At 37.1% G+C, this 23,917-nt stretch overlaps 2 protein-coding genes across 2 annotated transcripts in view; one reads left to right on the top strand and one right to left on the bottom strand.

The window, feature by feature from the left end:
- The window catches only part of LOC143658319 (multiple C2 and transmembrane domain-containing protein 1-like), a 230,954-nt gene extending 216,050 nt beyond the window's left edge, over nucleotides 1-14,904 (bottom strand). Inside the window, 3 exon segments of the mRNA XM_077130463.1 lie at nucleotides 3,124-3,162; nucleotides 10,615-10,726; nucleotides 14,842-14,904. Of these exon segments, the coding sequence (XP_076986578.1) occupies nucleotides 3,124-3,162; nucleotides 10,615-10,726; nucleotides 14,842-14,885 (195 nt within the window). The 5' untranslated portion in view covers nucleotides 14,886-14,904.
- Nucleotides 14,905-15,603: 699 nt separating this feature from the next.
- On the top strand, nucleotides 15,604-18,368 carry LOC143658318 (uncharacterized). The gene is made up of 2 exons (XM_077130461.1): nucleotides 15,604-16,199; nucleotides 17,552-18,368. The coding sequence occupies exons 1-2, from the start codon at nucleotides 15,604-15,606 to the stop codon at nucleotides 17,664-17,666; spliced, it is 711 nt and encodes a 236-aa protein (XP_076986576.1). The 3' UTR covers nucleotides 17,667-18,368.
- The last annotated feature ends 5,549 nt before the right edge of the window (nucleotides 18,369-23,917 follow it).

Below are 23,917 nucleotides of genomic sequence, written 5' to 3'. Positions count from 1 at the left end.
CCCTCTTTCCTTTAATCTCTGGAGGAAATGTTTGGAGAAGGAAGTTCAACTGAACAGTAGGTTTCAAATTGAAATTTCAGACTTTCCCTTAATTTGAATTTAACAGATTTGAATTTAGCAATATACAATCATCAGCCAATTCCAATCTTTGAAAGCATATTTCCAAGTTCATGCCATGGCATAATCTCATTTCCATGGGACATAAACTTTCTCAGTAGGCATCTTGAGAATGGTGCAGTGGCCACTTCATTCTTTCTTAAATGGAAATTTCACCTTATTTCCCATTCCTACCCAAATCCATATAATCTCTCTTTTAGTTCCCAAACTTGAATTTGGATGCATAAAATAATAGCATAAGTTCCCAAATAAACACAGCTACTGTCTGCTGGATCCATTTGGGAGACTGGATGTAGGATGGCAGTAAGCATACTTAATTGTGGAGAAGATGTAGCCACTCTTTTTCATGATTCTGTCTCAAGGATCAGGCTGATTGTGTGCTCCATTCTTCCCACAAAAATTAAGCAAAAGATCTCGTATATGGTACTGGCTTAAAACATATTTGTTGAATTCTGAAACAGTAAATGGCACCACTTTCTTGAAAAATGGTATGGCCTCCTTTGGACCCTCTCCAGCCTATAACAACCACCTCTTTACTTTCAGAGGATTAAACACTAATACTTCTCTTGCAAGCATTCTTTATACCCCATTTCTGATCATGTAAATTAACTTTAATAGACCTAAATGTTGCAAAATTAACATTTTGTATCTCTGGCCATGAGATCTGGGCCACTTCTAAAATCACCCAATTCTGCGTTCACTTATTTATCTAGAGCATTTATGAATAAATATAGCCAATAGAAGCCTTTAACTCGACTATTTATATAGTACTGATAGAGATGAGTTTCAGTTTGTATACTAAATTAGAAAGACATTACCTCATTTTAGGCCTTGGTGGTTTCTTACTAGCTTCCAAAATCAACTATAAAATTTATAGTCAGCTATTGTCTAGAATTATTTTTTTCTTAGTCTGTCAGATGATGCACAATTTTCATGTTCTCTAAGAAGGATGCTTTCTTTCAAAGTGACACTGAGAGGAAATGAAGATGACCAGGCTTTGCCAGCCCAGCCTCTTTCCTATTAAGGCCTCCCCATTCTTCACCTACTGGGCTGAGACTGAGGTCCTAATAGAGACCTCTAATTTTTGCTGCTCTTTTAACACTTGTAAGGACAAATATGGAAAATGCTTTATGATACAGTGAAAATTAGAATGCATTAGCAGGTGTTCAATATGTTCCTGTAGAAAAAAAAACAAACGAGTGAACTGATTCTACTTCACTCATCATTCAATATTCCCATTAAATTTTATAAAATTGAAAATCCTTTTAGGCCAAGAAACCAAAAGCTCTATTACAGCACACACTAAAAATAATCTGCCAAGTGCCACCCAAATGAGAACAGAGCTAGATGCAGAGAACTCTGTATCTTGAGTGGCAAGGTAGAAAAAATGTACTAGCTTGAATGTACAAATGGATTATTAATAACAAATTAAAACTTCAAGAATCTTAGGTATAAAAATAGTGGAGAATAGATGCTTATTATTAATTTTTAATTTTTTGCAGATAACTGAAAGGTCTAGATTTCTTTTAAGTTATCATTAGAATTGAACTTATTTATAAATTAAATGGATTTTAAAAGAATATTTTCATTCTTCCTCTTTTACTACAACAAAATGGATCATTCCCATTAATTACTAATGAATACTATGTGTTATTCTGCTCTACATTACAGCTTAACTACATGTGGAAGAGAGGATATTGCTTGCTATTAATGAAATGCTATGTTCTTACACAAGTATCTCATAGTATAGGTTAATTTAGATACAAGGTGAAGAAATACAAATTACATGAATTTAAAATGATATATACTGTTAAAACAACACTAATTATTAAGTACAATTACGAAGAAACAATAGAAATACAAAAATGAACAGTGCAAATGATTCTTTAAAACTTCTTGAAACTTTATTTTGATCAGTAGAAACATCATGCACACTAAGTCAGAAATATTCTACAACTTTCCTTAATAAATGTTTTTCATTTCATTAAGTGATCAAGGTGATGTTAAAAATAAGCTTGACTTTTCTGTGATTACATTAACTTTTGGTCATTAAATCTTTAAGATTTGGGGAGAAATTATATAGTAGGAAATGTATAAAACGGATTAAGACATTACCATAAATATAAAAAGCATTTTCTTATTATGCATTTTCTTAACTCACAGTAATAAAAATGACAATATTAAAGAAAAACTCAAGTAATAGCATGATTTGGTTAGAATGGAAGATAAAAGATTGTTATGTACCAGGGTCTAAAAAAATTATTAGTCACCATTAAAAAAGAACACTGACTGTTTAACTACAAATTTGAGCAAATAAGATTTTTACAAGCACAATCTTTTTTGATATGCTTCATGGACAATTTATCTAAGAGTACAATTTCATCTTGATATTTATCTGTGTCCAAGAATGATACTACCACTGAACAAATTAACAGCTCAGTTTATATCACATACAATGTGCAGCTTTTAAGAGTCAGGGTTTAGTAAGTTATAGGAACCATAAACTCCTCTCACTCCAAGATCCATTTAGAATGAAATGAGGCAATGATGGAAAACTGCTCCTATTATATGCTCCAAGTTGTAGCAATATAGAGATTTTGAATTTAGAAAACCTCATGCTCACTTTTCAGTGAATAAAAACACTAAAGTGCATGATCTTCCTTTGTCTTGTGTATTGCTGCCCTAACTTCATCATTTTATTCCTAAACCAGAGCAGAGATATTTTCTAGACCCTGTTGTACATTTAAGAGAGACCAGATGCAGAGAATGATGTTGATAAGTGATCAGAGATTGATGAAAAAATGATTTTGGGTGCAATTGATCAGTGTGATTTCTACTTACTTAAAAAGCATCACATGGTTTTCTTAAAGTTTACAGAAAAAAATAAGATTTGAATAGCAATGAAGATCTGTGGTATAGTTTGAAGAGGTATGAAGAGGGTTTTGAGAAAGCAGCTGACAGTTCTTCTCAATAAGAAAAACTGAAAGATTACATGGTAAGCATTACCTTACTTGATCTTTTCCAACTCTTCCTCATTAGCATTGTCTGTAAATGAAATAAAGCATTTTAATTATCTTTTCACTCAAGTACAGAATTGGGCAGCCCATTGTTTTCTAGAGGAAACTTAACATTTATCAGCTTTTAAAGGAAAGAGTTTCCAGACATAACTACATAAGACAAAGGCTGTGGACACGCACACACACACACACACACACACACTCACACACACACACAAACACACAACTAGAAGAAACACCTTTAACATTCAAGCAGTTTTTCTGGTGAGAGTTCATTTGGTTCATTCTTTTAAACACAAAAAAAATGGGATGATATATTTGGAATAGAATGGAAATTCTGAAATATTTTATTGATGGGAAAAAGCACATTGTGTCTCATGATTGGCAATTGCTCCCCCTGGTGGTGAAGGTGGCGGGTGTAACATGACATTATCAGACATGTAATAAATTTTCTCTTCCAACACATACAAAAACTGTGGCTCTGATGACATCTCCACATTGTCTCTGTTTCCAGTTAGTTTTTTATGATAACAGGACTATACATGCTTTTATTTGAGAAAAATTATGCATATCATTATGGCTATTGGTGCATTTTCCCTGCTAAAATGTGCTAAATGTGTAACTATCCTTTAAATTAATGATTGGGTCATAGTAAGAGGTATGTATGACCAAAAGGTTAAATTAAGGTTATGGAAATTTGTGATATGTGCTCAAGATTATTGGTCTCTTGCATAAATCATAAAACCCCAAATATTTTCATTTCCTCAATTCAGTTTTAAGTTTCTCAATAAATGCTGAGGTATTAACTCTTTGATTAACCTGGATACCCTGTCTTAACTTTCTTACTAACTTTAAGACATATGGAGAAGAGAGAATATTTGGAGCAAATAATATATATAAATGCTTGCCATGTTTGTACATCAAGGAACTATGCTGGGGCTTCAAGGAACTACATCTTCTTCAGCAAATTCCCTGTAAATCAGGGCTAATTTGGACTACATATGGGCCACAAAAACACACACACACAAAAAAGATTTTACTTCATACAGAAGTCAACCTTTTGCCTAAACCAAGAGAATGAACTCTAGAGATTCTAGGATAGGAAATAAAAAGTCATAAAATTGTCAAAGTTAATGATTAGCTTCCTCTTTCCGGTAAATGGTGGTTTTCATCAAGTACATTTTCTCTAAATACACTATGTTAAACATTATAAAATTGTCAAAGTTAATGATTAGCTTCCTCTTTCCGGTAAATAGTGGTTTTCATCAAGTACATTTTCTCTAAATACACTATGTTAAACATTGACCAAAATATGGATGAATAATAGATATCCTAAGTTTACAATAATTATCTAATTTTTTTTTCAAATGGAGCCAGGTAATTTCAGAGTGTTGTTTTCAAATATCATTGCAGTAAATATTTTATGTGTTTTCTGAGAATTAATGTCCAATTCATTTTGAAGGAACAAAACCATCACTGGGTTATGGAATGGACCTTAGTAGGGTCGTTGCGATGACTGAGTCATTGGTATCATCATCATCATCACCACTCCATTACTTCCTCTATCATCACCAAAAGGCCATCGGAAACCAAATATTTTTGTGGTATGTCATAGCCACAAAAACTCTTCACTAGGACTCAAGTAATAAATGTTCAACTTTCTCCGAAAGCAGAATATTGATGCACAAAGAGCTGTAATTCCTAGAGACGATGCTTTGAGCCAAATCAAGTGAGAGCAATTAAGATAAGTTTTTTTTCTAAAGAATAAAATCTCTTAACTTGGGGCCATTAACCACCATCATCTAGCATCTAAGAATTTCATAAAATTTCATTCTATGAGATATAGAATAATAAACCCATAATAAAGTGGGTTCTAGAATGTTAGGAAATGTGGAGCCTCATGGCATCACTACTCAACATAACGTGGATTTAGGAATGCTGCTGGTCAAACCACATCCCCTTACTTAGAACCACTGCATGCAATTAATTAACCTTCTCTATGTAAAGCAACCTGTAGGGTTAGCGTTTGTTTTGTTTTGTCTCTCAAAATCAATTTTATACACAGGCTGCATAGTACTATTTTTTAAATTGGGAAACATACAAACAGAACGTCAGTGATTTCCCTAAGTATAAATATGAAATATTTGGCATCTATGATGACCAATTAATTATTTTTCTGATTTAGTATTTAGAGGTTTATTATGAGATCCTGTGATTCTCTTGATCTAATGGCTCTAGATTTTACAACAAAAATTTCTGATTCTTTCCACCAAACCATTTATCTAAGTGGATATTCCCAAGCCCCATTTTCTTTTTAGGTAGTTGGGTTAAGGTAGATTCAATAAAGATAAAAACAGTAGAAAAGCAAAAAGAAACATAATTTAACATATTAGTACTTTTACCTTTGCTATCTGATAGACACGTTAAAGAAGAAAGATTATTTGGGGAATGTTAAAGATAGGAGATGAAGCAAATTCTAGAAAAATAAGATTTGTTTTTTTATGTTCTATGACCTTAACTTCAGCTGAGGAACATATGAATTCATTTTTGAAAGTGTCGTCATCAAATATTAGTATAGTTATCATTAAATGCTCATACTAATGATCAGCTGCTCAAACTTCCTTGAATCCAATAAATGGAATGAGTTCCATAAAAACATAGCCTGTGATAGATGAGCTGCAGAAGTGATAACATATATTTTTAACTCCACATCTCCTTCATTTTTTACTTTATCTTTTATTGTAGTGATGTTTTCTTTAGGCAATTACTTAACTACTATAGATGTAAAACAAATCACAGAATGGCTAGAGATTACAGTACATACATCTTATAAAATATATATACATTCAATTTTTTGGTAGGTCAATATTTTTTCAAATCCTGACTGTGGGATAATTCTGAAAAAATATGAAAAATAAACTAGCATGAGAAATGTGATTTTTAACACACTACAAGCCAACCAGGCTCAATTCATATGTTTCTTAGAATTCTCTATTTTTAGCTCTAGCCAAGCAATTTGTAGGTATAAGTTATTCAAGAGGGTGTGTAACACAAATTAACTCACTTTTATTTCACAAATTCTCCAATGAAGAATGCTATGGATTGAACTCTGCTAGGAAAAGAGCCAGAAAGAACTCAAACACACTATCAGACCAAAATACCAGATACAGATATAGGACGCACATGTATGCACTGCTCAATTTTGCAGGACATGCAATCAAAACAGAAATGACAGTTGTGCCATGCAGCTCATCAGCATACCCCCATGAAGGCTTCTTATACACACAATGTTGGAAACTTAAAAAATATATAGATATATTTGTCCAAATCTAGGACTTTTTTAAAAAGGGCTCAATCAGGAACTCAATGGGGAAGATTTTAATATAGGCACTATGAACTACATTTTCTCTTATTCATACTCCACTACTTAAATTGTTGTAATTAGACCTTGCGTGTTTTTGAGGCTTCTTCAACAGATTCAATAAGCAGATAGATTTTCAACATAGTCAAAATCAGAGTTACTGATTTTTAGAACTGGCAGTCCTCACAAAGAGAAATCATCCCAACTGCATTATTCATTGTCAGCATTAGCAGTGAATAAAAAAGCACAAGGAAACTGATTTAGAATGTGTGGCACTTTGTGATGCTAAGAACTTTGTATTTCAAGCATTCATCTCTAAATACATTTTTCAAGGCTTTTTCTTAATATTATTGTTTTATTTTCTAGTTGATTGTTAGGGATGTATTTGTTAAAAGCTCTTCAAATTCATCTCTTCTACGCTCCAATTTAACACACAGAAACTATTTAGCAAAGTTTTGTAAACAAAAAACATAAGAATCAACACATGGTTTTTCAAACTAAAAGTCTTAAATCCCCAAAGCTTAAATTATTTATGAGGTAATGAAAAGAGACAGAACTCTTGATACTTTTGCCATGTGAAGATCAATGTAAAATTATCCTCCATTCCTCCCCTATGCAACATTCTAACTATTAAATGGAATTGTGAAGCATTTAATAACTGATTTCTAGTTTGTTATATTTAGAGTGTGAATTTCGCTAAGATTTGCCCCTAATATTTTTTGATAGGTTAATTCTTGAAAGTTTAGCCTATCATTTTCATTGCACCAGTATGTTAAAAGTATTTCAGGTGTATGAATATTCAATTTGTTCATACTTTCACTCTCTGATTGTTTCCAACCAAGAAATTCAAATGTAGCCAAGAGAAATATATTTAGATAATATGAGACATGTTAACAAAATGATAAAAATTCAGTGATGTGCTTACAATTCAGTGTTATCATAGGAACCTTGAGTAGAGGAATAAAACCTGATTTCAAGCAGATTATTATTATTATACCAATTTTAAAAATTTAGTAAAGAATATTTTTGTGACAACCTCAAGAATATAAAGACAAGTAAGAAGAAATACTTGAAATAACTTCCCTATTCACATGAAATATCCCTTCAAATTCTCAAAGCGACCTGTCTACAACCCATTGAACACCACCAGGCACAGAAAACTGGACTAGGTTTTGAGAGGAACATTACAAGAAAGGTAATCAGAAGCAATGAATTAGATAGAGATTTTTTTTGGCATGGGCAGGCACCAGGAATTGAACCCGGGTCTCTGGCATGGCAGATGAGAACTTTGCCTGCTGAGTCACCGTGGCCCACCCAGATATAGATATTTTAAGGAGTTATATGATATTAGATGGAGGTGAGGTGAAGAGGAAGCATATTTTAGGTAGGATAAGTGACAGTGAAAAAGTTTGAATTTGAGAGAACTGTGGAGGAACTTGTATGATTGGGACAGAGGCTACAATGAAGAAAAGGAAAAAGAAAGAAAGGTATTAAATGAATAAATAAAACTAGATTTTTGATGAGTAACTGATGGAAACTCAACTCTTTCCTTCCAAATTCATGTTTGAAAACTCACTGAGGATCAGCTTCCAGACACTTTAATATTTCTTAACGATTTTTCTCGAATTAAAAAGTCTGCTTAAAAATAAGTTAAGGGAGTCAGAGAGATTGAAGAATTCCACAAGGATTGTCAAAGAAAAAGTAATCTTCGGAACTATTTTGCCAGTGCTGGCATGTAGTTTTATGTAATTCAGAACATCTCAGTACGGTATCTTGGTACCAACTTGATCTTTCAAACAGTTTGATTAGAGAGTATTTAATGAATACTTCTTCAATGTAAAAAAATGAGCAGATTATCCACCATCAAATCATCAAATAACTACAAGAGCTGCTACATCATTCCAACCCACAGTAATGTTGCAAGTTTAGATTGTTTGAGGAAAGGAGGAAACACAAGACCTCAGGCAATTAGGTATTTTCACTTAGGAAGTGCTACCCTTCATTAAATAACAAAAAAGCCCAATGCAAGAATATTCCATCACCAAGTTGTGTTGATTTTACCTCCATCTCTACTTCTGACAGCCCCAATCCAAGCCTCCATTACCACTCACCTGGATTTCTGCAATATACTTGGTCTGCAAGCATTCATGTTTATCTCTGCACTCTTGTTTTCTACAGTATAGCTAGAGATATTTGCTAAAGGCAAATAGGATTGTGCTACTTTCCATTTCTATAATTTTCAGTGGCTCTCTAGGAAAGGCTGCAAACCCTGACATAACCAATGGGTCCTACCTTGCCTGGGCATTTACATTCTGCTCCAGGGTCATCATGCACCACAACTGCCCTCTTGCTCTTTGCTTCTACCTTCTCTGAATGCTGGTACTTTTTCAATTCTTGAAATATGGCATGACTTCTCTAGCCACAGGCTTTGTATGTGCTGTTTCTTCTTCTAGACATACATCCCCCCTTCCTGGTTTTTGCCTTATTAAAAGACTCTACCTCTGATTTTACTTCCTCATAGATGCCCTTCCTATACCTTCTGGCTCTCTGGCTAGAATCAATTCTCCTATTTTTTATACTTACAGCAACATATACTTCTGTTTTATGGAACTTAAAACAGTTGTCATTTTACACTTATTTCAGTGATTGTTTCATCTCCAAATCCTTCTTCACTGAATTTAAGTTCTATTTTATTCTAAGTGTCTAACATAGGACCTGGCTTATAGTAGGTGCTTCAATACCAGGGTTATTTTCAATAGAGTAATAAATGAATATTTATAATTTATTCCTAAATATGCATTTGCCAGCAGGATATATACTTCTTTGGTTTGAGCTAGGGTGAAATATACTGTCTTCTGAAGTGGTGAATTCTAAAATGATGGTCCTCCATTTCTAAATATTCTCTGTGAAAAATTTTCCTCACCGACCTTTCCATCTGCCCACATGGCTATGCATTTGCACATATACACATGTAATTTCACAGTGCTATAGTCTTGCAGTAGGTATTACTTGGTAACATTTGTTGGAAAAGAGAAACTCCTTCCTTACTGAGTGAAGCAGAGATACTTACATCATATGTAGAAAATATTACTTATGAATACATGTTACTTGTTTAATTTTTTAACAGGATAGAGGGAACTATTTATCAAAAAAGGGTGAATATTCAATGAGTATAAAACATTCAGAATTTTAAAGTAAAGTTCACTATTTTTATCTACTGTCTAGGAAAAAATGTCAATGATATATTTTTAACATATCTCCTATACCAACTTCAATCACACATTATTTTGAGGCAGCAATACACATGTTGTTGAAATGCAGTATTTGGACTTACCTAAAAAAATTATGTCTATTCCTGAAACATCTTATAGTCAGAACTAGTTAGAGTAGCCCCCAGGTCCATGAAAGCACACTGAGTCTAATAAATAATCTCAGGTAAACTGTGGTAGAATGTGCACTGGCAAGCATACTGATGCGGGTCAAACCTGATATTTTTTAATGCCACTTCAACTGCACTGGAGTAATTGGCTCCTCTGTATCCCTTGTCAGTTCTCACAGCAGCATGGTGTACAAGGAAGTGCAGACAGCCAGTGCCAAGAAATGGGTAATACCAACATGGAAGCCCATCAAGAAGATGAAAAGTGCTCGCTTATCATTCAGCAAACAAATACCAGAAAGCAGAAACTCTGTTCATAATTTCACCTCATTTGCTTTGTCATGATACACCTGACAATACAATCAAAATGGTAGGGTCTGGATACCCCAACACGGAATTCTAGACATTCAATTCACTAGTAAATGTATTCCCCAAATAAATATTAATACTTGCCTAGAATATAACATGTCTGAAATTATAAACAAAATTATAATAAAATGAGTAAATCTGTCCCTTATTTACAACCAGAGGTTCTGATCTGGAGCATGAAACAGGAAATTTGAGTTAAAAAAATACAATAAGCAGAGTCTAGCAATACCCAGGATATTCACAGAAACAAAGAGCAAGGCCAGCTTTTCATTTGCATCTTCTCTTTATTATTAGCCTCGGGTCCAAAGAAGGCGCACAGCCTTTAGATAACCAAAAGCAAGAAGGAGTTCCTACTCGCCTTTGAGGCAATTTACCACATCCCTGGGTTCTCCTTCTTTGGGTGTAAGAACCACTGAAAGTAAAATAATTCCGAGATCATGGTCGGGATAACGGGGATCTTTCAGAGGAAGGGTCACATCTGTGGTCCTGGAACACAAAACATTTCAATTTTGAAGAATCATTAAATGAATAAGACAGAACCATGGTTTATGCACAATAACATTATTTTTAAGAGGAAAAGATATGTCTTCCTTTATTTTCCTGGTGCAACTTTTGATGTCATCAAAATATTATCCATGAAAGAAAGTACTATTCATGTATTATGGCATCCAATAAAATGTGGGCCAACTGGGTATAACTGAATTCACTAGATGACTTTCTTCCCTTCAAAGGATTCTGGAAAGTTGATGAAAAGTCTGAGAAGGGAATATCACTGGGTCTTGATCTTCTACTTGGGTCTTACTCTTCTGAACACATAAGGACACCCAATGGAAATCAAGGTCAGGTGCAATGTGGGTACTTACCACACAAACTAACAACAGTAATCGTGTACACACAAACACACACGTGTAAGAAATAGCAAATGAAGAGATAAACTACACTGAAATCAAAAGCATATTTTGGCAGATTGCAATTTTTTTTGCAACTGCTCAGTGTAAGATGATAATTTAGACCAAATGGAAAACTTTAATAAGATATCCAATGAGAAATCCTGAGAATATATAAAACTGCATGCTTATTAAAAGGCACATACCTTTACGTGCAACAAATCAGAGCAAATAATTTTGAAAGTATATTTGATGAATGTAAAATTTTAGCAATCCATATGATTATACATTTCAAAATTGAAAATAAAGAAAAAAAGAAAAGATTCGGAAAACTACGAATCACTGGATGAAAGGTTTTTTCAAGGGGAGGGGTGGTGGTGGTGGTTATGGGGGTTGCAATGAACCGGGAATTGAACCCAGGTCCCCACATGATAAATGAGCATTCTACCACTGAACCACCCATGCACCATTAAATGAAAGTATTTTTTATAATGCCTAAGAAACTCTAGCAGTATTGAGAAAGCTATAAGTCCTTTCCTTATAATATATAAATCTATAGAGAGCAGTACCAGCTATTTTCATCAGTTCGAGTCCAGCAACTAAATAAGGGTTATTTATTGACTGCTGACTTCTTTTTAGTTTTTTTTGGTAACTTTTTTTATTGAATAGTGTAACATAGATATAAAGCCAAGAAATAAAAAAGCAATTGTTTGCAAAGCCGTCTTCTGCAAGTGGTTATTGGACAGATTCCAGAATCTGTCACGGGCTACTATATGATCCTCTCATATTTTTACTTCTAGCTGCTCCAGAATATAGGAGTCCAGAGGGCTTAAATACTTTTTTATCATCACAGTCCACTGTTTTTCCTTCTTTTTTTGTGACTTTTAGTTTTATAGGATTATTTTTAAATGCAGGAGTGTGTATCAGAGTAAACAGGTGAGTGAGTGAGGGGAAAAATATAAAATATAATTTTCCTGATATACAATGAAGACATGCTTTGAAAACAATGTATAATTATGTAATGGTATATCCAATATTTAAAGTAATGCTTCTATTTTTTGGCTGTTTTAATCTATGCCTACCTAAACAATCTTTGGACTATGAAACAGAAAAGGAAGTCATTATTAACAAGTTGGATAACACAAGCTTTGGAATCAGGTAAGCATCTCTGAGAAAAAGATAATGAATCACTCAATATTACCCATGATCACTTTTAAAAAATAATGCAAAATACACAGTCACTAACAATGGGTAGGTAACGTCTTGCTTGCATATTTCAATTAATATGTTTAAAATAGGAGTTAATGTATATTATAAACCTTAGGCATTGTAATATGTTCAGCACCAAACAAACAAAAGAATCATGAAGTGTTGGCAAATTAGACCTGTTCCCTTGCTTGCTCAGTCATTCATGCATTCATTTCGTTCATTCCCTTGTTCACAAAATATGTGTTAACACAAATGCCACAAAGCACTAGTGTGCTTTGTTCTGGGTAAAAATCAGAGGTCAAGTCAAAAAAAGATTCTTTTCCTCATGGAGCTTACCTTTCAGTACATAATACTACTGGTTTCTAGCATTGGAGGAGACTTAGTAGAAAAAGTTGATTCAGATAAGAAGCTTTCAACTCTGGCTGCATAACAGAATCAACTGGGAAGCTAAGAAATGGATTTATATGAATTCCACCCTTGATGACTTGGTTCTGTAGATCAGGGATGGGACCTGGAAATTTGTATATTTATAAAACTCCCCAAGTAATTGCCTCATGCAACGAGGAATGAGAACCACAGGTTTCTTTCAGAGCTAAGATTTTATGGTACTAGGAAATGCTTCCAAACAATGTTTAATTTACCATGCCAAGGAACCATAAGCAACCCATCAGATTGATAATATACATAAACTATCATAGTTATGATGCTAAATTGATCCAATATGAGTTTAGCTCTAAGTAATCATTATGGTTCATTAGGAATAATTTGTTCCTTTTATTTTAACAAATGTATACTAACAATATCTCATTTTAAACATTATAGTACATGTATTATAGAGCTACAAACTTGATCTGGTTCACTTTTGGTAATGATTACATGTAAAAATTAATAGGAAAAACTTCATTTTATCTTATAATGGTTACAGGATAAAGATTCAATAACATATCCAATTGTTTTATGACTCTTATCCACTACTTTCTTTAAAGAGATAACCAGTCTCCAAAAAAAGAGACAACCCAAATTGCACACATTAAATGCATCCTGCGGTAGCACAAATAAGTAGTGATTTGATGCTTATGTGATTTTGGGAAAGGAAGCAATTAGTATAATACATCAAATAACTAACGTGGCAAAATAAACAAATGCCAAATGCTTGTATATAATCTCTTTTTATTTTATTAATCATCCTATTTAAATTATTTTACCAATGATTTAACTTTTTTTGACTTTTAAACATTTGCTTGTTTATTTATAATCAGAATTTACATGACTTTTTTCTTTTGACTTTTAAACCAATGATATAACTTTAATAGAGAACAAGAGAAATGTATGCCCTTAAGTGTTAACTCCACTAATTTGCATATCCTTATGCAGAGGACTACAGAGAAAAATACCTGTGACCTTTATAGAAGAAGAGCACAGCATATCACAGTGTGAGTTCATGACAATGGACTCTGTACCACTCGGTCTGCGCCGCCTCCTTTTGCTGCTGAGAGGTGGACAGCCAACCACCAGTGATGCTCTAGCCTTAGGTCAAGCTTATGCTAGGCTCGGGGTCAGAATGCAGGACTTGTGGGAAGTACAGACAAGGCTGCTCTCTTGTCCAGTCAGCGGCAAGAAACGACCATTGAAAGAACAATAAACTGCCTCCTTTGTTAGAACTTACATGACTAGAACACATAAGGCAGCTCTTCTATTTATACACTACTTTGATCTTCCAAATTTACCGACACACAAATTAGCTATCTGGCCCATGCCTCTGCTCTTATTATCCCTGCCACATGATGTAACATGTTCATCCAAATCAGACAAGGTTTCCTTCTTTTATTTTTTTCTTCCGTTGTACTAATCAGTTCTTAATTCCCATGTTGGAATGCATTTTGCAAAACAGATGGCCATATATAGGTGCAAAGAATGATTAGTGTTAGCAATAATAATATAACTTCACAATTAGTCAGGCAATAATAAATGACTGTAACTGAGCCAATACAAACAGTCCATCTCTGCTTTACAGACAATCCTTAGTAACCTAGGATTAACTGTGATAGTTAGATTATACTTTAGTCTATAAGAAAGCTGCTGTTTTTGAAGCAAAGTGCAAAGGGTTTATTTCTTATAAGGTGACCTGATTCTGAAAATAATAATCATGTTTAACATGCATAATCTTCTTTGTTCTGCACCAAAACCACAACGGCAACATGAGAGCAAAGATTTATGCCTTTTATCTTAAATTATTGGTGCTTAGCACAATGCTAGGGACAGAACAGGTGTTCAAATTTTGTTTTCTGTAGAATCAAAGTTGTTGTCAAATGAGATAGGTGGAAAAGATGCTATCATTTCCACTGGGTAGATGAGAGAGCTGTACTTGAGACAGCTGACTAGCACACGGGCTCACAGCTAGCAAATGACAGAGCAGTAACTAGAACCCAGATCAACTGGCAGCTTCTAATATATGAGTCCAGCTGCATGACAAGGTGCAGTAATATTAAAACAGTTCAGAGTTACCTTTTTAACTTCAATTGTGTGAGATCCAGAAAGGCTGAGCCCATGAAATCATCCTGAAGCCTGAAATCAAATAAAAAAAGAGACAAGAGATTGCTAAGTTATTTCAATATAAGCTTTAAATGAAAACATCTTGATTATAAAACATTGGTTGTCTATTCCTCCCCTAAAAGTAATATATACAATTTCTTTCTTTTCATGCCTTGGAATATTAGTAGTCTCACAAACCATTCAAAGAAAATTTAACATTTTATTTTCTTCAGTTAAAATAATTGATTTGCATATCATATAACACTTTAAGGATGAAAGTAAAAAAATCAAAAGAAAAAATAGTAAATCTGAAAAAATGTGGGAAACACAGACTCAGTCCATGTTTTTACTATATCATAGAAGGATATTAATATTACTGAAAGGTAAAGTGAGTGGCATGAAATTAAAATACGTCTTCCATAGTTGTTATGGTGAGGATGAGATGAGAATATGATTTCAATTTCTTCATACTTTTAAGGTCGTTGAAGATAAAGTCCATGGTATTATTATAGGATAGTGACACTTTAAACATATAAATAAGTAAACATTGAGATATGACTGAACACTTGGTAAGGTCAGATTAAGGTCAAATTAAACTGAGTTTCTAATACTGCAAGTAATTATTAGGGGGAAATATTAATATGACTATCAGCAACAGTAAGATAAAAAGACAATGAAAAGAAAAGAGAGAATGCATTTCTTTTTTCTTTCTACACTATTTATCCCACATCTTCTATGCTTGCGCACACCCGACTGCACGCTCAGCAGGTGCGAACACGATGCGCCTGCGCACGCCCGGACGCCTCGTGGGTCGCACCGCGCCTGCGCACCCCGGCCGCCTGCTTGGCGCAACTCATTTGCTGCCTCGTGGCGCTATGTGTGTGTCACGGCCGTTGGCGCTGGTTGCTGGCCCTCAGGGAGCCACGGCAGTCCAGTCAGCGGCGGGCTGGTCTGGACTGCGGTCTCGGGCGTTTGCGTGGGGCCGGGCGGCCGCGACCGAGAGCGAAGGCCGGACGGGAGCCGGAGCCGGGGCAGGAGTGGTGGGGGCGGTGCTGGGCCCGCCCGCGGCCAGATGAGCGGGCAGCCGGTCGCGGGGCCGCAGTCGGAGTGTTTCCTATGCGTGTCCCGCTCGCGCCCTGGGGCCGCTGGGACCCTCGGGAGGGGGCTTCGCCGACCATGAGGAAATTCAAAATCAGGAAAGGGCTGGAAGGCCTGACCGCCGGGTCGTCCTCGGCCGCGCAGCCGCCGCCGTCGCAGCCGCCCGCGCCAGCCGGCAGCCGTGAACCAGAGATCACCGAGATGCTGCAGGGGAACACTTGTAGCTCTGCAAGGTGAGCCGGGGCGGGCACGTGGTGGCAGAGCGCTGGGGAGGGGGGTAGCGGGCGCGAATGGGAGTGGGGGGAGCACCCGGTGGGGCGTAGCGCTGGGCAGGCGGCGGGGTGCGGGGCACGGGGAGTAGCGCGCGCTAGTGGTGAGGCTCCGGGTCTGGGAGCGGGGAGCGGGGCGCCGGGCGCGGAAGTGGGGCGGCTGGGCGCGGGAGTGGGGCGGCTGGGCGCGGGAGTGGGGCGGCTGGGCGCAGGAGAGGGGCGGCCGAGCGGGGTTAGGGAGCTGGGAGCGGGGCTCCGGCCTGGGAAGGGGCCTGCTGGCTGGGCGGCAGGGTTTAGGGTCCTTGTTCACAGGACTCTGACGCAGGCATGGCCTGGAAGCTTTCGGTGGGAGCGTTTTTGGCTTAACCCGCCGACTTTAGTTTTCTTTGGATGTTTGATCGTGGCTTTTCTCCTAAAATGTGCAATGAGTGGCTGAAAATATGAAATTGCAGTATGTTCCGTTATGAAGTTAGTGCTGTGATTTTTGCTTGTTGGGGAGATTGATGCCATGGTGTGCAAAAGCCCCCTGTAGTGGTTGGTTTTAGATGTTACTCCCTGGGGGCTTGGGCCCCATCTGTCTGGCAGGGTCTTCTGAGTTTCTCCAAGCATCTGTTAAAGAGGAGGGGGTGCTGGCCTCACCTATAGTGGACCCCTTTGCCTTCTTTTTATTTTTTGTAATATTTTTTACTGTGAGTATAACAATTATACAGTAAGGAATATATTTTGAAGTATATTGTAAGAAGTAGTTATCAAACAAGAGTTTGATATGGGTTACAGTTCCACAGTTTTGGGTTTTGTAGCTGCTCCAAGACACTAGTGATGTAACAGAAATACCAATATAGTGGTTTAGCAGTCATGCTCATTTGTTACGTTCAAAATTCTGTTATAACACCTCCTTCTCCTTTGACCGTTCTCCCAATCTTTAGGGATATTTGGACTCTGCCCATTCTAACTATTTCATGTTGCAAAGGGCTATGGGCAGTATAAGATAGGGGGATGAAACTAGTTGATGTTTTTGGAGAGGCTGGTCCCTCTGCGTTTCAGGGCTTACCTGGCCTAGGAACCATCTGGGGTTTGTAGGTTTCTAGAAGTAATCTTAGTGTGTGAAGCTTATGTAGAATCTCAGATAAAGCCGTGGGTGTTCTTTAGGGTTGACAGGGATGGTGTTGGTTGGAGTTGGCAGACCATGGTAATTAGCAGTATCTAGCTGAAGCTTGTGTAAGAGTACCCTCCAGAGCAGCCTCTTGAGTCTACTTGAACTCCCTTAGCCACTGATAACCTTATTTTATTAATTTCTTTTTCCCCTTTTGATCCAGAAGGCATTGTGGATCCCATGGTGCCCAGGCTAGACTCATCTCTTGGAGTCATGTCCCATTTTCCCAGGGAGACTTTCACTGCTGGATGTCCTGTCCTATGAAGAGGGAAAGGTAATGATTTTACTTGCTATGTTGGGCTTAGAGAGAGGGGCCACATCTGAGCAACAAAAGAGGTTTTCTTGGGGGTGACTTTTAGGCCTAATTTTAAGTAGGCTTTCCTGTCCTTTGTAGGGGTAAGTTTCATATGAACAAACGCACAAACTAGTGGCTCAGCCTATAGCTTTAGTTGTCTAGACTGCTTGTGAGAATATCAAGAATTCAACTTGGGGAAGTTGAATTTTCCCCCATTCTCACCATTCCCCGAAGTGGACTTTCCAAATACTTTTTTTATTCACTATTCAAATGACTCTGGGATTTATTGGGGTATCACTCTGGACAAACCAACAAAATCTCCTGTCCTTCTCAAGGTTCCATGTACTTATGGTGTTCAATTAAGCTGTCTACATAAGTTATATTAGGAAATGCAATAGTCAAAAGTATAAATTTTGTACCAAATAAACATTTTTTGCTGTAGTCTCACACATAATTTGAAATTTTAAAGTATTAATTACCATCTATTTTCAGCACCCTGCATTAATGACATTCCTTTGTTCTTCCTCATGCGGAAATTTAAAAAAAATTTGTACATGTAGTCACTATCATTATATACTCTAGACATTCCTAGATTATACCACCTCAGTCTTTATTGTCTATCTTTCTTTCTCATTTCATTTGTGCCCCCAGCTCTCCTCCCTCTATTGTTCCCACATTCAGCTTCATTCAGTGTTTTAACATAATTATATTACACTTAGGCAGTGTTGTACTGTCCATTTCTGAGTTATTACATTCAGTCCTGTTGCACAATCTGTGTTGTGTCCCTTCAGCTCCAGTTACCCAATGTCTTACCCTATTTCTATCTCCTGATGGTCTCTGTTACCAACAAAATTCTCCAAGTTTATTCAGTAATGTCAGTTCATATCAGTGAGACCATACAGTATTTGTCTTTTTGTTTCTGGCTAATCTCACTCAGCATAATATCCTTAAGGTCCATCCATGTTGTTACGTACTTCATAACTTTATTCTGTTTTACAGCTGCATAATATTCCATTGTATGTATATACCACAGTTTGTTTAGCCACTTGCCAGTTAATGGACATTTTGGCTTTGTTTCCATCTCTTGACAATTGTAAATAATGCTGCTATAAACATTGGTGTGCAAATGTCTGTATGTGTCCTTGCCCTCATGTCCTCTGAGTAGATACCTAGCAATGGTGTTGCCGGGTCATATGGCAATTCTGTATTTAGCTTTTTGAGGAAACAGCCAACTGCTTTCCACAGTGGTTGTACCATTTGACATCCCCACCAACAGTAGATAAGTGTGCCTCTTTCTCCACATCCTCTCCAGCACTTGTCATTTTCTATATTATTGATAATGGCCATTCTGGTGGGTGTGAGATGATATCTCACTGTGGTTTTGATTTGCATTTCTCCAACAGCCAGGGACGTTGAGCATGTCTTCATGTGCCTTTTGGCCATTTGTCTTTCCTCTTCTGAGAAGTGTCTGATCATGACTTTTGCCTGTTTTGTAATTGGGTTGGCTGTCTTTCTGTTGTTGAGTTGAGCAATCTCTTTATAAATTCTGGATACTAGACCTTTATCTGATATGTCGTTTTCAAATATTGTCTCCCATTGGGCAGGCTGTCTTTTTACTTTCTTGATGAAGTTCAACCTATGTTTATCCTTGGGTCTAAGATGTGTTTCCTGTAGACAGCATATAGATAGGTCCAGTTTTTAAATCCATTCTGCCAGTCTATGTGTTTTCATTGGGGAGTTTAATCTGTTAATCTTTAGTGTTATTACTGTATAGGTAGTCCTTTCTTCTACCATTTTGCCTTTTGGATTTTATATGTCCTACCTAATTTTCCTTCTTTTTACTTTTACTCATAGTCTTCCTTTCTCCACTCTTCCCCACACCTCACCCTCTCTTCTGTCTTTTTGTATCTATCTCTACTGCTCCCTTTAGTATTTCTTGCAGAGCTGTTCTCTTGGTCACAAATTCTCTCTGTGATGTTTTGCCTGAAAATATTTTAATTTCTCCCTCATTTTTGAAGGACAGTTTTGCTGGATATAGAATTCTTGGTTGGCAGTTTTTCTCTTTTAGTAATTTAAATATATCATCCCACTGTCTTCTTGCCACCATGGTTTCTGCTGAGAACTTTGTGCATAGTCTTATTGGGCTTCCCTTGTATGTGATGGATTGCTTTTCTCTTGCTCCCTTCAAGATTCTCTCTTTCTCTTTGACCTCTGACATTCTGATTAGTAAGTGTCTTGGAGTATGTCTGTTTGGATCTATTCTCTTTGGGGTACGCTGCACTTCTTGGATCTGTAATTTTAAGTCTTTCATAAGAGTTGGGAAATTTTCAGTGATCGTTTCCTCCATTAGTTTTTCTCCTCCTTTCCCCTTCTGTTCTCCTTCTGTGACATCCACAACACATATATTCGTGCAGTTCATATTGTTATTCAATTCCCTGAGTCCTTTCTATATTTTTCCATTTTTTCCCTATATTTTCTTTTGTTGGTTGGATTTCAGATGTTCTATCCTCCAGTTCACTAATCCTATGTTCTGCCTCTCGAAATCTACCATTGTAGTTTTCCATTATTTTTTTCATCTCTTCTACTGTGCCTTTCATTCCTGTAAGTTCTGTTATATGTTTTTTCAGAACTGTGATTTTTTTCCTTTTTGTTCATTCCTTGCCTTTCTTATATCCTCTATCAATTCATTGATTTGATTTTTGATGAGGTTTTTGATGTCTGTTCATATATTCTGAATTAATTGTTTCAACTCCTGTATCTCATTTGAATTGTTGGTTTGTTCCTTTGACTGGACCATATGTTCAGTTTTCCTGGTGTGATTTGTTATTTTTTCTGGGTGTTTAGGCATTTAATTACCTTAATTAGTTTACTCTGGAGATTTTTTTCACTTCTTTTACCTAGGGTTTTCTTGCTGGATGAATTTGTTGTTTGTCTGTTCTTTGACATTCAGTTCAGCTTTTTGTGGACCTCTAGCTTAGGTTTTGTTTAACAGAGGAGAATTTTTCAGTTCTTCTTTTCTTGTGTTTTGCCCTGCCTTTGTGCTCTGCCTTACCTCCCTGTCCCACCCTCTACCCCACCCCCTGCCCCTGCCACTTGTACTCTGATTTCTGTCTCCCTGAGCTTGATTGTCTCTGATGCTTTGTTTGTAGTTACCGGGGCTTAACTTTAAGGTCCTTAAGCAATAACAGTCTTGTTTACTTTGACACCAACTTCAGTAGTAAATGCAGACTGTGTTCTTATACCCCTCCAGTCCCCCATCTTTATGTAGTTCTTGTCTCATGTTACATGTGGATTGAGTCCCAAACCACTGGATTATCATTGCATTCTATTCACCTGCCTTTTAAGATCCTGAGGGAGATAAAAAGTGCAGTTGTAAGCCAAAATTACAATAGTCCTATCATTACAGGTATCCACATTGTTGCCCCACCAGAGATCTTTGCTTCTTCAGGCAGCTTCTAGCTCTTGTCTGTTGTCCTTTCCTTTCAGTCTGTGGAGCCCTGTTGAGCATATGCGGTGGCTCGGGCCCTATGCACCCCAGCAATACATGTTCTCCAATGTAGTCTGCTCGTGTGGTGTGTGCCCATTGTCAGTAGGAGTTTCTGATGAGGCCACCTAAATGAAGGTGTGGCCCAGCCGGCTCAGGATGGGTCCTGTGCTTTGACCAGAGGCCTCATGGGGATGGTCACAGGGAGAGAAGGCAGGAGGGTGCCTGCAGAGGCTAGAGTCCGTAGGACACTGAAGAGAAGGGGTTGGCCAGGGGAGGCCACTGGGCACACTGTCCAGGGAGGGAGGAGGCTGGGGACAGAGGATCCCAGAAAGGGAGGAGGCTAGGAAGGAAGGGGCCCAGGGTGGGAGGAGACTGGAGAGAAAGGAGCCTGGGTAGGAGGGAGCCTGAGGATGGAGGAGACCTTGGAGGGAGAAGCTTGGAAATGGAGGTGTCTGGGGATGGAGGAGCCCCAGGAAGGACGAGCCTGGGCAGGGAGGAGCCTGGGGACAGAGGATTCCAGGGCCCAGGGCCAGAATTGTCTTGAGGACATGTGATTCAGAGGTTCCCAGTGTGTAAGCCAAATGGTGTTTGTTTGGGCAGGTAGGAAACTAAAAGAGCATTTGTTGTAGTGCTGGCCTAGTGGGGACAAACTTCTTCAGCTTTTCTTTATTTAGGAATGTCTTAATCTCACTCTCACATTCTTCAACAATTTTAATGCAATTTTATTGATATTTATTCACATGCCATGTAATCATCCAAAGTGCACGGTGCTCAGGGTATCATCATGTAACTGCATACATTGTCACAGTCGACCTTTTTCTGTAAAGAATAGCATAGAAGGAAAAAGCAATCAACTTCAATGCATACTGCAACAATTTGTTGTAGAACAAATTTCAGATTTTAGTATGGGCTACATGTCATAATTTTGGTTTTTACTCTAGTGTCTCATGTGCTCCAAGACACTAGAGACTAAAAGAAATATCAGTATTATTACTCAGGAGTCATTCTCATTTGTTAAACCTGACCTTCTCTGAATAGCTCCACCTTCTCTTTGGTTTAATTTTTTTTTATTAATTAAAAAAAATTAACTAACACAACATTTAGAAATCATTCCATTCTACATATGCAATCAGTAATTCTTAATATCATCACATAGATGTATGATCATCATTTCTTAGTACATTTGCATTGATTTAGAAAAAGAAATAGCAAGACAACAGAAAAAGAAATAAAATGATAATATAGAGAACAAAATAAAAATAAAAAATAAAAAATATATATATAAAAAACAAGCAAACAAACAAAAAAACACTATAGCTCAGATGCAGCTTCATTCAGTGTTTTAACATAATTACATTACAATTAGGTAGTATTGTGCTGTCCATTTTTGAGTTTTTGTATTTAGTCCTGTTGCACATTCTGTATCCCTTCAGCTCCAATTACCCATTATCTTACCCTCTTTCTAACTCCTGCTGGACTCTGTTACCAATGACATATTCCAAGTTTATTCTCGAATGTCAGTTCACATCAGTGGGACCATACAGTATTTGTCCTTTAGTTTTTGGCTAGTCTCACTCAGCATAATGTTCTCTAGGTCCATCCATGTTATTACATGCTTCATAAGTTTATTCTGTCTTAAAGCTGCATAATATTCCATCGTATGTATATACCACAGTTTGTTTAGCCATTCTTCTGTTGATGGACATTTTGGCTGTTTCCATCTCTTTGCAATTGTAAATAATGCTGCTATAAACGTTGGTGTGCAAATGTCCGTTTGTGTCTTTGCCCTTAAGTCCTTTGAGTAGATACCTAGCAATGGTATTGCTGGGTCGTATGGCAATTCTATATTGAGTTTTTTGAGGAACCGCCAAACTGCCTTCCACGGTGGTTGCACCATTTGACATTCCCACCAACAGTGGATAAGTGTGCCTCTTTCTCCACATTCTCTCCAGCACTTGTCATTTTCTGTTTTGTTGATAATGGCCCTTCTGTCCACCTTCTCTTTGGATCTTCCTCCCACTCTTTAGGGCTATTTGGACTATGCCCATTGAAACGTTTTCATGTTGGAAGGGGTTGTGGATGATACAGGGTACAGGGATGAACTAGTTGATGCTCTGAAGGGGCTGGTTCCTCTGCAGTTCAGGACTTATCTGTCCTAGGGACCCGTCTGGATGTTGTAGGTTTTTGAAAGTAATCCTAGTGCATGGAACCTTTTAGAATCTCATATAAAACCCTAAGTATTCTTTATGTCACCCTCATTTTTGAAAGATGGTTTTATGAGGTAAAGAATTCTTGCTTGCTAATTTTTTGCTTTCTGCCCTTTAAATATATCATTCCACTGCCTCCTTGCCTCCATAACTTCCAATGAGAATCAGTACAATCTTTTGAAGCTCCCTTGTATGTGACGTGTTGCTTCTCTCTTTTGGCTTTCACAGTTCTGACTTTGTGTCTGACATTTCACAGTTTAATTTTAATATGTCATGCCATGGATCTGTTTGGGTTTATGCTGTTTGGAATTCATCGAGTATTTTGCATATACATATTCTTGTCTTTTGTTAAATTTGCAAAGTTTTCAGCCTTTATTTCTTTGAATATTATCTCTGTTCCTTAAGTTTGTACCCATCTAATGTTATGGCAGAGCTTTCTTTGATTGCCTGTAGTGAACCCCCTCCCCCAAAAAGGAAAAACAGGTAACACATTCCCCAGCCTTTGCAGGTTGACCTGTGAGTGCTGTCCTTCAGGGCTTA

This window comes from Tamandua tetradactyla, chromosome 16 (assembly GCF_023851605.1).
Source record: "Tamandua tetradactyla isolate mTamTet1 chromosome 16, mTamTet1.pri, whole genome shotgun sequence".
Taxonomy (NCBI): Eukaryota; Metazoa; Chordata; class Mammalia; order Pilosa; family Myrmecophagidae; genus Tamandua; species Tamandua tetradactyla.
The sequence above is the reverse complement of the archived record's forward strand: the minus strand, read 5'-3'. Positions and strand labels throughout refer to the sequence as shown.